The sequence below is a fragment of the Ovis aries genome, chromosome 3, assembly GCF_016772045.2.
Source record: "Ovis aries strain OAR_USU_Benz2616 breed Rambouillet chromosome 3, ARS-UI_Ramb_v3.0, whole genome shotgun sequence".
NCBI lineage: Eukaryota > Metazoa > Chordata > Mammalia > Artiodactyla > Bovidae > Ovis > Ovis aries.
The window spans coordinates 69,517,846-69,530,395 of record NC_056056.1 but is presented as its reverse complement, the minus strand read 5'-3'; the positions used below and the strand labels follow the sequence as shown (position 1 = coordinate 69,530,395).

At 41.1% G+C, this 12,550-nt stretch overlaps 1 protein-coding gene across 5 annotated transcripts in view; it reads left to right on the top strand.

The window, feature by feature from the left end:
• The window catches only part of SPTBN1 (spectrin beta, non-erythrocytic 1), a 210,742-nt gene that overhangs the window by 53,079 nt on the left and 145,113 nt on the right, over positions 1–12,550 (top strand). For all 5 annotated transcript variants that reach the window (XM_042246161.1, XM_015094381.3, XM_042246160.2 and 2 more), the window contains exon 2: positions 11,679–11,875. In XM_042246161.1, the coding sequence (XP_042102095.1) occupies positions 11,728–11,875 (148 nt within the window). In that variant the 5' untranslated portion in view covers positions 11,679–11,727. The remainder of the gene's footprint in view (positions 1–11,678; positions 11,876–12,550) is intronic.

The following is a 12,550-nucleotide window of genomic DNA, read 5'->3' as shown; positions in this document are numbered from 1 at the left end:
TTACGTCTCCTGCATTGGCAGATGGGTTGTTTACCACTAAGGCCACTTGGGAAGCCCAATATCAGTGTTTAAATATTACCAAAAGCAAAAGGGAATCTCCACATTTGCTTTAAGTGACCTTTGTTACCAAGCTTGGTGCTGAGGACCTTCGTAATCAAGTTTTAAACAGTAAGGTGTAGGATTCGTATGGATTTCAGTCTTTATTGTTAAAAGTTTCTTTAAAAAAAAACAAAAACAAAACTTTTTTTTTTTTTCCAAATTGAGAAAGTTTAAGCAAATTTTGGTAGTAGAGGTTTGATCCTGTTAAAATGGTGATTATTTGAATGTTTCTTTCCGGGATTGATGTCATTTTTCCTTTTCAAGTATCATAGGCCAACCTTTACTCATTTTGTTTATTTGAAAAGTTGCAGATTTCTAAATAGTTTGGGAAACATTTACCAGCCATGCAGAGGGGAGGGTTTGCTGCTACAGTATAAATGCAAGCAGTGAGGTTTGTTTGAACTGCTCTTCAAGACAATTGAATTCATATTATAATATTTAAACCTTTTGAAATTGGTATTATTAGACAAGCCTAAGATCTTAGGCATTTTGCAAAGGGGAATGATTCTCAGAATATGACATATTTAAGATCAGTATGTTTATTTATCCCAAATGAGATCTGTGAAATTTGTGATTATTCCATTCCTGTCCAGAGAGGACCCTTCATACTTTGCGAGTTGAAAAGAAATTTCTTATAAAGATTCATTCTTTCCTAAATGAATCTGAGATAGAAGACTGTCACCCCTTACATAACAATTACAGTTTATCCTGATCCAGGACTCATATAATTTAGGCAGAAGGAGGCATTGTTCCCCAGCATTAGAATGTTCTTTGGTGACACTGCCCACACCTCGTGCCGTTTTCTTTCACCATTGTTTTTGAGCCTCTGCGGTGGCTGAAGTGCTGGTGCTGAGGGTATGAACGTTAGCAGGACAGGGAGGACCCCAGCTCTCATGGATCTTAGTGTGTGTGCCTTGTTCATCATTTCCTGTAGCATTGCCTTGCATTGTGGTTTTACATTTTTCTGTCATTTGATCATTATTCCAGAAAATTGAGATATGCGTTTTCACTTGATAAGATTTGCAGAGGATTTTGGCAATGGGCTGTTCTAGAAGTAAAAGCTTCCAAATAGCACGTTATTGCTCCTCTGTTGTTCAGGCACTCATACCTGATACAATTTCCCAAAGAATAAGACTGTGAAATGGCAGGCTCACTCATAGTCAGGATTGGTGTTTTGGCAGCAGTACCCTTAGACCTACATCCTAATGTAATTGAAAACTATCTGGAAGTAAAAGTAAGACCAAAGTGGTTATTTATAGTGGCTCAGAAACTCCACGTTGGCTATAAGACCGTGATGTTAGGTCTACATTGAGTTAATGATTTCAATTGTAATTGTCTTTCTATGTTAATAGAACAAAAAAACAAGGATAACTGTAAAGGATATGAAGAAGCCTTGTATTTTAATAGGAATTATTTTTTAATGTTTTCAATTGGTTCACATTAGGTGATTTTCAGGCTTGTAGATAGATACGGGAAAAGCTGACTTTACTTTTGCGAGTCTTTTTTTGAAATAAAGCTAGTGTTAAAAAAATTTTAGACCTTACAAATTTGTATTTAGAATCTAGATAGTATCATATGAAGGTAGAGAAAAGAAATAAGGTACTTTGTTTAAAATTTAAATGTATGAATAGTACATGAGGATAAATTTCTATGCAGTATATAAGAATTTTTCTTTTGTTTAAAGACACTCAAATAATAAATCTGTTTATAATTTCACTGTTCATTGTGAAGTTTATAAAATGGAGGGTCAGGGAGATGCCTTGTTATTCCCCCTACATTATAATTTTCCTTAGAGAATAATATTCTTGGCCATACTGTATCATAATGATAAGTTTTTAAGCCACCTTGATGTGACATTTTAAACAGATTGTTATAAAATGAATTATGGTCAGTGTATCTTCTGATAGTGAATCTTTTAAAATATGTAATTTTCTTTATAGTAAGGATTAATTTTGCTCCTCCAAGTAGAGAACCTGTTTTAACTTGCCCAGTTAGAAAATAAAATGTGTCTCTAGGACTTTATTCATAAAATTAGAGCTGGCCTTCCAGTGGCATCTGTCATCTGGATAGTAAAGTTACTTCTGAATATTAGGAATGAAAGAGTCTTAGTCTGTGTGGGCTGCTGCTACAACATATTATAGTCTGGGTGGCATATAAACAACATTTATTTCTCGTAGCTCTGCAGGCTGGCACGTTTGGTGTCTGGTGAGGGCCTGCTTCCTGGTCCATAGACTGCTGTCATCCTGCTGTGTCTTCACATGATGGAAGGAATGCCTACACTCTGGGCTTTCTCTTATAACTCCATTAGGTGGCCTAATCACCTCCCAAGGCCCAGCTCCAAATGCTATCACACTGGGTATCAGGATTCAACGTGTGAATTCTGGGGGGAGGGAGCACAAACATTCAGTGTGTAGCAGAAGGTTTGTCGTGAGTGCTTTAGTCTTTGAGTGTTGTAGACAGAAGATGGCTAAGCCATCAGCGCTTCCCTGAACTGCTTATGTTAGTGTGAGGCAGGAGTCACCTCCTGTGGGTTTTTACATCAGAGACTGATGAATGGGACCCATGGTGTATGAAATTCCAATTCTTTAGTACAAAGTAATGTGCTCTTACGCTCTTGTCTCCTAAGGCCTTGCCTTCAAGTCTTCATTTGCTTCGAGGTAATACACACGTTTTCTTTAGCCTGGACAGTGGGTTCTTAACCTGTTTTTCATATTCCTTTCCTTCACCAGAAGTCTTTTAGACAGTCTGAATTTTTAATACCAATGAAATTTTAATACCACAGATATACCATATCTGTGCTTACATGAAAGAAAGTTTTTCTCCCCAACCCCCAAGTGAATTTTCATTCTTTGGGAAATATTGTCCCCATTTGGGAATACATGAGCTAGGACACCTGGCTACGTGAGTTGCCTGCCTTACATGGTAATTAGGCTTTGAAGGAGGCTAATCTATTTTCTTATTTATTAAAGAACTTTGGGTCCATTAGATAGTTTTCTGATACAGATCACTATTAAAGGGTTGTTCCTTAAAGCACAAGCTATTTATTCATTCATATAGTCATAAATACTTGGTTCAAACCCTCCTGGCTTCCTCAGTTCCTTGCTCCACCACCACTGGCAGAGCAATTAATGGATAATTAAATAAATATTAATTTATTTAATTAATAAATTTATTAACCTATAAAATAAGACAATAATGGTATCTACCTCTGAAGATTACTGGAGATGACTAAATGAAAAAGCAAATAAAGCACCATGCTCAGCATAAAGTAAGCCAGCAAAAAAATTAGTTTTTTTAATAAATATAATATAAATTTATTTATTTTAATTGGAGGCTAATTACTTTACAGTATTGTATTGGTTTTGCCATACATCAACATGAATCCATCATGGGTGTACTAAATTGTTTTTAATAGTACTAGAGTTCTCATTTGGAGAAGGCAGTGGCAACCCACTCCAGTACTCTTGCCTGGAAAATCCCATGGGTGGAGGAGCCTGATAGGCTGCAGTCCGTGGAGTTGCAAAGAGTCTAACACGACTGAGCGACTTCACTTTCACTTTTCACTTTCATGCATTGGAGAAGGAAATGGCAACTGACTCCGGTGTTCTTGCCTGGAGAATCCCAGGGACGGGGGAGCCTGGTGGGCTGCCGTCTATGGGGTCACAGAGAGTCGGACACGACTGAAGCAACTTAGCAGAGAGAGAGAGAGCAGAGACAGAGTTCTCATTGATTGCTAGCCTCATCAGCTCTCTGCATTTTAAAGATTAGATGATTCTAATGGCTCTAGCTTCAGTGGTGATAAAAAATTACAGATGTCGGGTTCATGGCTGTACGATTTGATCCTGTTGTTTTAGGTCTTCAGGCCCCAGTTTCCACATTTTGTTAATTAAGATAGAAAGCAAAATAATTTGGTTGAAACTTCAAATATAGGAGTAATCCTAATAAATGTACATGGGTTATATTTGCCCACTAAATGACAGACTCTTGGATTAGAATAAAAAATAAGAGACAGACCTAAAACAAAATGACTTTAAAGAGCAGAATGGGGGTGGGGAGGGACAGGCAAATATTACTATCAATAAAAGTAGAATTAATATATGCATGGGGATAAAATAGAATATTTCATAATGTTGACAACCCACCAAGAAGATAATTGTGATTTTGCATGTATCCAGGGAGCTACAAGGAAAATCTGTTAATCCCCAATCATGGTGGTAGATTTTAACATACTCTGTCACTGATAAGTAAAGCAGATGGATGTTAAGATGACTATAGAGTATTTGAAGACCACCTTTGTTAGTGAGATTTAAGTTTAAACAGGTCTTTGAGCACCCTTCCCTCTCAAAATGGTCTGAGTCGATGAATTTTGGCTGCTTTATGCAGCTGTATCATACTCTTTGTACAGATGGGTTCCATAAAAAGTTTCAAGTAAACTAGATAATCGCAAAAATGAATGGTAAACATTTCTGAAGAACTTTGTGTGCCTTTTCTTATGTTGTCAGCTATCACGCTAGGACTTTTCCTGGGTGTCCTGGTGTTGGTGAACAGACAGTGTTGTTAGGATGGACTTCTGACTGGCTCCATGAACCTGAGCAATGCTTGGTTAGCCAGACTTATTCATCACAGTGATTCCAGGTGTGGCTTCTTGCAGAGACTCCTCCCTCTTGGCTGACTCGTGCTGCACTGCAGAAAGCTTCGGGGGCAAACTTGTGAACAGGGTGTGACTCTCTTGCTTTCTGGCCACTGAAGAATTGAGAGGGTTGAGGCAGCATTCTCAGAGGTCCCTTCCTGGAACCTTTCAGATGTAGTGTGGTCCCTCCAGAGTCCCAGAGCAAGATCTTTTTGTTTGTTTTTTTTTTAAGATGAGACCACCAGCAGCCCAGTGTATCCTTTTTCAAGTTTTTTTTTTTAGCGAAGTGAGAGGGTTTTTTTAAGTGTCTAAAGAACATTTGGATTTGTGAGTCCTGTTGAAGTAATGGTTAGCATATGGTTTTCCTCCTCAAAAAGGGTTGGCAAATGTTAAGTCACCTTCTTCTTTATTTAGTTTATTTAAGTCTTTAATTAATATTGGGTACTAATGAAGTGTGTTTGTGCATGTATGTAGTGCCAGTGGAAATTCCATTTATTCTCTCTCTGTTGCTTTGCTGTTTGATATCTGAGTAGTTGGGACAAAAAAATAAATTACTTTCATGGACAAAAACTAAATTAAAAAGGGAAATATAGATTTTAATATGTGTGTAGAGAAGCGCTTTATTAAATGCATGTTCATTTTCATTAATAGCCTAGTCTAAAAGTGTGACTGCCTTGAAAGCAGAGAGCCCAGCAGATCTGTGTAGCTCAGGAGAGTGTGTGTTCTGGGCTTTATATGACTGATGGAGATGGTACCAGTGTGGCAGCTTGAATTGCCGTTGCTTCTGTGGCCTCACCTTCCCATCCTCCATCCAGTCTCCCACTCACCCAGCCAGTCCATACTTAATGCTTCTAGGTACCTTGCTGAGAGTTGAGAAATATAAGGACATTGTGATGGAGACTTGAACTTAAGAGCCTGTGTCCTGCTGATGGTTAGTAAATAGATGTTTTGAAATTATGAAGCGGTCTTACAGTGATAGGGTGGAGGTATATGAGAAGTCTAGGAGGGAAGACATAGGTGGGTTGCCTAACTCAAACTGGGTGGTGGTGTTGGAGGAAGCACCAGGTGTGGCTTCCGGGATGAGCTAACACCTCAGGTAGCATTTGTGGGAAGAGCAAAGAGTTGTTCTAGGCGGTAGTTTGGAGGTGAGACCAGAGTGTGACTTTTCCTTCAGGAATTGTAACACTTGAGGAGAAGAATACTGAAACCAGGCTGGAGAGCTGGGCTGGCCCCTCACAGACATTCTCATTTCTCTTCAAAGGGTTCTGGGCATTATTCAGAAGGCAGATGGATTTATTATTCTGAGGGTTGGGGGCATTTGGTGGATTTTAGTCGTGGGAATCAAGTGGTTATGATCACATATTAGAAAGGTCCCTCTGGCGGCAGTGTAAGGGGAGTGGATTGGGGGTTGAGATCAGAGGTGAGGCGCTGGAATGAGAAACTATTGCTTGAGCCAATTTAAGATTTTTCAGGAGGTGCAGGGAACCTGGGGGCCTGAATATGGGAGGAGAGAAAAGTGAAGAATGACTACAAGGTTTCTAGCTGAGGTCGGTGAAGAAAATGAGGTGTCGTTCAGTGAGGGAGTGAGAGAGCAGTACATGTGGTTTGGAGGAAAGAATGAGTTTAATTGCAGACACTGACTTGGTGATCCTTAGGAGACTCTGCCCTTAGCCGTCCGGGGAGTGATGGTTGGCACAGAGCAGTGGATAACATCATCCCGCAAAACAGTAGAGGGCATTGGAAGGAAACCTGGCGATAAACCATAAAGAACAAAACCCCGTGCGTTGATCTAATACCCATGTGACAGGGAAAATAGATTTGGTACCTTGGAAAATAAACAGATCATGTTTTCCCTCTAGACTTTGCCAGGTGTTGACTTTCAAAGAGGAGGAGAGCTAATAACTCAACTCCCGAAGCTGGGAGTGGTGAAGCTCCAGTTTCTTTTCTGTTGTTTGTGACCTTGTGGCCACACAGGCCAGAGCTGGCGGCACCTCTTGGCCTCGTAGGGCTACAGTAATAGTTTCCTCATCTGTTTCTGTCTTTGCCAGCTTGAAGGAATAAAGTTGTCTTCTTCATGAAGTAGAAAATGATAAAGCTTTGTGGAACGTCTGTATTTTGAGAAATTCCAGTTCATAGGAATTAGAGTAGGACAGAGGATTAGAGCAGACTAATTTGTGGAGGGGGCTTGGCTTTTTAACTTATTTCTTACTTAAACACACACACACACACACTCTCTCACATGGTAAGAGAAGAGCAGAGAAGCCCTTCTAATTATCTTCCCAATATGTAGCCACAGAAGACATGGGTTTTATTGATATCACATCTAGGGTATCAGTGATTTTTATTCACTCAAGGACTATTTAATGGATTCCTGCTGTGGTGATCAAGTTGGAATTCAGGCCCTCACCGAGCCAGGGAGGCAGTGAGAACCCCTCTCAGCAGTGGGGGTGGTTTTATCTCACGCCAGCCTTAAACAGTCCTCTCCAGCTTTTGTGATGGCAGACTGACCACCAGGCAGGCTTCCAAGATGGGCAGTCCTAATCTTCCCACAGCCATTGAAGTACAGATTGCTTCACTGGCCCTTGGGACACATGACTGATAGCACCTTGGGAAAATGTAGCCCTTTATAGATGACCTCCTGGGGACACCTGGATGTGTGCTGTAAGTCGGCCCCGCAGCTGACATTGTTGTCCCTTGTTGAAGTGGGTTATAGGATAGTGATGTGTGTTGCTTGCTGGGCTTTCAGAATCCCTGTGTCATGGACACGCGCTAGTCCACGCTCCTGCCTTGTCTCTGATGTTCCCTCACCATCAGGTTCCTGCACCGTTGCTCTTGAGTACCTAGAGGTGCCTTTTCACTACAGCCCTGATGGGGAGGTAGGATTTTCAGCTTTGGCATACCCCTGAAGTTTTTTAAAAAATTTTTGTCATCATGAACACTCTATAGTGTGGCACAGGTATTGTCTTTGGACAGAGAACTTTGAGGAAAAAAATGCCCCTGGTATCCAAGTTCTTAGGAGCTCAAGTGAAACAATCAAAAATAATATAATCGTATTTCTTTTGTTTATAGACTCATAGGAACTCTTGTTTCCCAGTCCCCTCTTGAAGTTTGGAGGAGCAATGGCATTATTAAAGAACACCATTAAAGAAGAAAACTTAGAGGGACTTCCCTGGCAGTCCAGGGGTTAAGACTTAGCCTTTTAATGCAGGGAGTGCAGTTTGATCCCTGGTTGAGGAGCTAAGATCCCACATGCCTTGTGGCCAAAAAACTAAACCGAAGTAGAATTGTCATAAATTCTATAAAGACTTTTAAAATTGTCCACATCAAAAAAAACTGGAAAAAAAGAAAACATAGAAAACCTATGCTTATATTCTTAAAATTACTTATTTAAAACTTGCGTCAAGGACCCAATACTTGCTTGTTGAGGAATTTGTGGATAAGTCAGTGGTTGGAAGATTTATGGGTTGTAGTTGGTCTTACTCTACAGTCAGAGGTTGGCTGGGGTCGGGGGTGGGGGTGGCGGTTGGTGGAGCCCAGGTGGTCACTGCCCTGGAGTGATGTGGCTTGTTCTCATCGGTCAGCAGGTGGCACCAAATAGCCAAAACAAATCTGGAAAGAGGTGCGTGGTAGTCAGATTTCACCTTGGGTTGGCTTAAACATTTTGGAATTAATAGTACTTTCACATTTTTCCCCTTAGAGATGGTATTCTCCAAGGCAAAATTTTGTAGAAATCTGTGGTTTTAATGGAGTCCTAAAAACTAACATCTCCAAGGTCAAATGGTACATAACAATATTGATTTTCTTATTGAAGGGATTATGACTGTGGATGTTGAAAGCAACTGTAAGATTCTTCTATAGATATACTTACTGGCTTAGGTGTCTGAATCTTACTGTTTTTATTAAATCTTTTAAATACATTGCTAATGGAGGTGTTAAAATTAATCTACTGATAAATTTCTGCTGTTAACCTGATAACGTCTGCCTTGATGGGAATCTAGGAGTGTCCTCCCATCCAAGAAGTTTCTGTTTGAGCAGAGGTGGCTGACTCTGAGTTACAGCTGCGTGGCTCAGTTGTGAGGTGGACACGATACTTCTCAGGAACATGGAGGATGTGCTGGTGATGTTCTTCGATAGCTTGTGAGAAAACAGCTAATGATGAGAGGGGGTGTCTGTGCTTTTGCCACCAACTGTTACACTGCTTGAGGTGCAGTTCAGCTTGTCCACAGAAACCTGGTTGCACGGGCCATATGTGCTTCTGTGCTACAACTTGAGAAAAGCTACGTTTTGAAGCACAGTAAGAGGAATGTTTCTTTTCTGCATTTGTGTTCTTTGTTCGGTGCCATATGTGGGGAAAAATCAGCTCGAGGGGTCCCTTTGTGATTGCTAGGTGGTGACTGGTTTGATAAGTGCATGAGCTCCAGCGATTGGGTCTCCTAACTTTGGTCTCTGTGTGCATTCTTGGTGCACACTGAATGAGGTTTTTATGAAATGAGCATCCAGGTACAAAATCTTAAAATTTTTGAATCTTAAGATGGGGTGGGTGGGGCAGGATAGGGGGGCAGAAGACAAACATCTTTTTCCTTGGGACATTTTCCCAACAACTATGCATCTTTCTTCCTCTTCCCTTTTTCTAAATTTACTCAGATCGTTGTGTATATAAAACATGCAGGAATTTTGACTATACCGATATAACTTAAGCACATATTCTTGCCTCCTAGAATCTTTTTCACACAGCATCAGAATTGATCTTTTAAAGACATTTGTCCAGTGACGTCGGTTGTTACATTAAAAGCCTGCTGTGTCTTCCATCACACTTATCAGCCCTTCGTGTCTGGCCCGACCTGCTGTTGTATCCTCATCTCCTTGTCTCTCACCCTGCCCACCTGACTGGCCACACTGAGCTCTTCGTTCCTCCAACAAGCTGTGCTGGTCTCACTGTAGGGCCTTCACATACGTGGTTTGCTTTGCCGAGAACGTTATTCCTCTTGATCTGAGTGTGAAAGATCATTGAGGTCTCAGGACTTCCCTGACCCACCACCAGCTCTAAAATAGCCATTCTTCCAATCTTTCCTGTTTTATCTTTAAATTAAGATATAACTGACATATAAGTTTAAGCTTGTAAGTTTAAAAAGGTGTAAGATATGTTGTTTTGACATGTTTATGTAGTATGGTATGATTACCATGTAGCATTGGCTAAGTCCTCTATCACTTCACATAATTATCATTTCCTTTTTGTGGTAAGAATGATCAAGTCTGGCCTCTGAGCAGCATTATTGCTGTTATCCTCTGTCACATTGCTCTAGCTTCATTTTATTTCCTTTCTGCTGTCTTGCCTTTTCTTGTGTGCTGTTTGTCCCGCTCACCCTACTAGGGTGTAAGCTTCGCTAGTGCCTGGTCCTTACCTGGTTTACTGTTTTCCCGGCATCTGGAACAGTGCCGAGCGTGTACTGAGTCCTCAGTACATTTTTGGTTCCATGAATGCATAATAGCTATATTGAAGGAAGAAGCTATATATTTACAGCTAAATGTGTTTCACCTAACTCTCTTGAGGGCCCTGTGATAAAGCAAAGATGGCAATGGGCCAAACATTGAGACCAAAGTTCTGAGAATTCCCATTTATCCCTGTAAAACACTGTGGCCGTGGTTGGACCCCTGAGGCGGGGGTATTGGGGTTGGTAGTAGAATTTGTAATAACACAGTCATATACGTAATTTCAGTCATTATTTAGTCATTTTTTTGATGTCTGTTAAACACCACCAGTACGTCATTCAGTTCAGTTCAGTCGCTCAGTCGTGTTCGACTCTTTGTGACCCCATGAATCGCAGCATGCCAGGCCTCCCTGGCCATCACCAACTCCCGGGGTTCACGCAAACTCACTCGATTCAGTGATGCCATCCAGCCATCTCATCCTCTGTCGTCCCCTTCTCCTGCTGCCCTCAATCCCTCCCAGCATCAGAGTCTTTTCCAATGAGTCAACTCTTCACATGAGGTGGCCAAAGTACTGGAGTTTCAGCTTTGGCATCATTCCTTCCAAAGAAATCCCAGGGCTGATCTCCTTTAGAATGGACTGGTTAGATCTCCTTGCAGTCCAAGGGACTCTCAAGAGTCTTCTCCAACACGATAGTTCAAAAGCATCAATTCTTTGGCGCTCAGCTTTCTTCATAGTCCAACTCTCACATCCATACATGACCACTGGAAAAACCATAGCTTTGACTAGATGGACCTTTGTTGGCAAAGGAATGTCTCTGCTTTTTAATATGCTATCTAGGTTTACTATGTCATTTAATATTAAGCATCAGTTTTCTAACATGTAAATGAGGTGGTTAGATAAAGTGATGTTAGTTCTCTCACATCACGTTGTATGAATTTCTAGGAGAAGCTAAAAACTTGCAGTTTATGGTGACACACAATAGAAATAAATTTGTTCATTCAGGGACTTCCCTGGTGGTCCAGTGGCTAAGACTCCATGCTCCCAATGCAGGTGGCCTGGGTTCAATCCCTGGTCAGGGAACTAGATCCCACATGCTGCATCTAAGACCTGGCACAGCCAAATAAGTAAATAAACATTAAAAAAAAATGTGTTCATTCAGAAGCCTAAGGAAGGTGTTCATCCAGCTTCAGTGCAACTCTAAAATTACAAAGTTTAAACATTAGAAAGAAGGAGGAACCCACCCTTTGTTGGACATCTATCATCTCATTCAGTCTTCTCAACAATCTGTAGAGTATCTTCCCCCTTTAATGTCTGGGGGAATGGAGTCTCAGATGTTAAGTGCTGCGGCCAAGGTTACACACGTGTTATGAGGCATTGCTGACGTTCCAAACCAGCTCTGATGGACTCCCGAGACCTACTCTTGGCACGTAGGACCTGTGTTACCTTCTGCTCACCTCTGCTCAGTAGGTTTGTAGGGTCCAATAGATATCTGACTAGGGTTTTCCTTTTCTTTCTCAGAGACTTCTAAGAAGGCGCTGATGTGGAGGAGCAGCTGAGACGGTCCAAGATGACGACCACAGTAGCCACAGACTACGACAACATTGAGATCCAGCAGCAGTACAGTGACGTCAACAACCGCTGGGACGTGGACGACTGGGACAATGAGAACAGCTCCGCACGGCTCTTTGAGCGGTCGCGCATCAAGGCTCTGGCAGGTAGGTCTTCCTCCCACCCCATCATCGAGGCCTGAGATGCCTTACAGATCCCTTTGAAATCAGTCAGTCTGTTGCCCTCGCACGATAGACTCGTATCTACTTGGCCATGTCCTACGAGAGCAAGCTGACCATTTCAGAAGATGGCCAGTTCTCTATTTGGAGAATGGTTGGTCTCAAGGCCAGAATGATTCAGAGCACAGGGTGTTTGTATAGCCGTTCAGAAAGGGTTGCCCTGTGTTTGTCAGATTGTTTTATTTTTAGCACATCTTATGTTTCAGAATATTGAAGTGTACTGTACCTTAGACATAAAAATACAGTTGACCCTGGAACGATGTGGGAGTTAGGGACACTGACCTGCTGCACATCGAAAATCCACATTTAACTTTTGACTCCCCCAGAACTTAACTTCTGATAGCTCACTGTCAGAACTTAATACTAACAGCCCACTGTTGACCTGAAACCTTATCAATAATATAAACAGTTGACGAGTACATAAATTTTGTAAGTTAAATGTATTATATACTATATTCTTGCCATAAAGTAAGCTGGAGAAAAGAAGAAAATGTTAATAAGAAAATCATAAGGAAATAAATACATTTACTGTGTATCTATATATTTATTGAAAAAATTGGTGTGTAAGTGTACCTGCACAGTTCAAACTCATGTTGTGTGAGG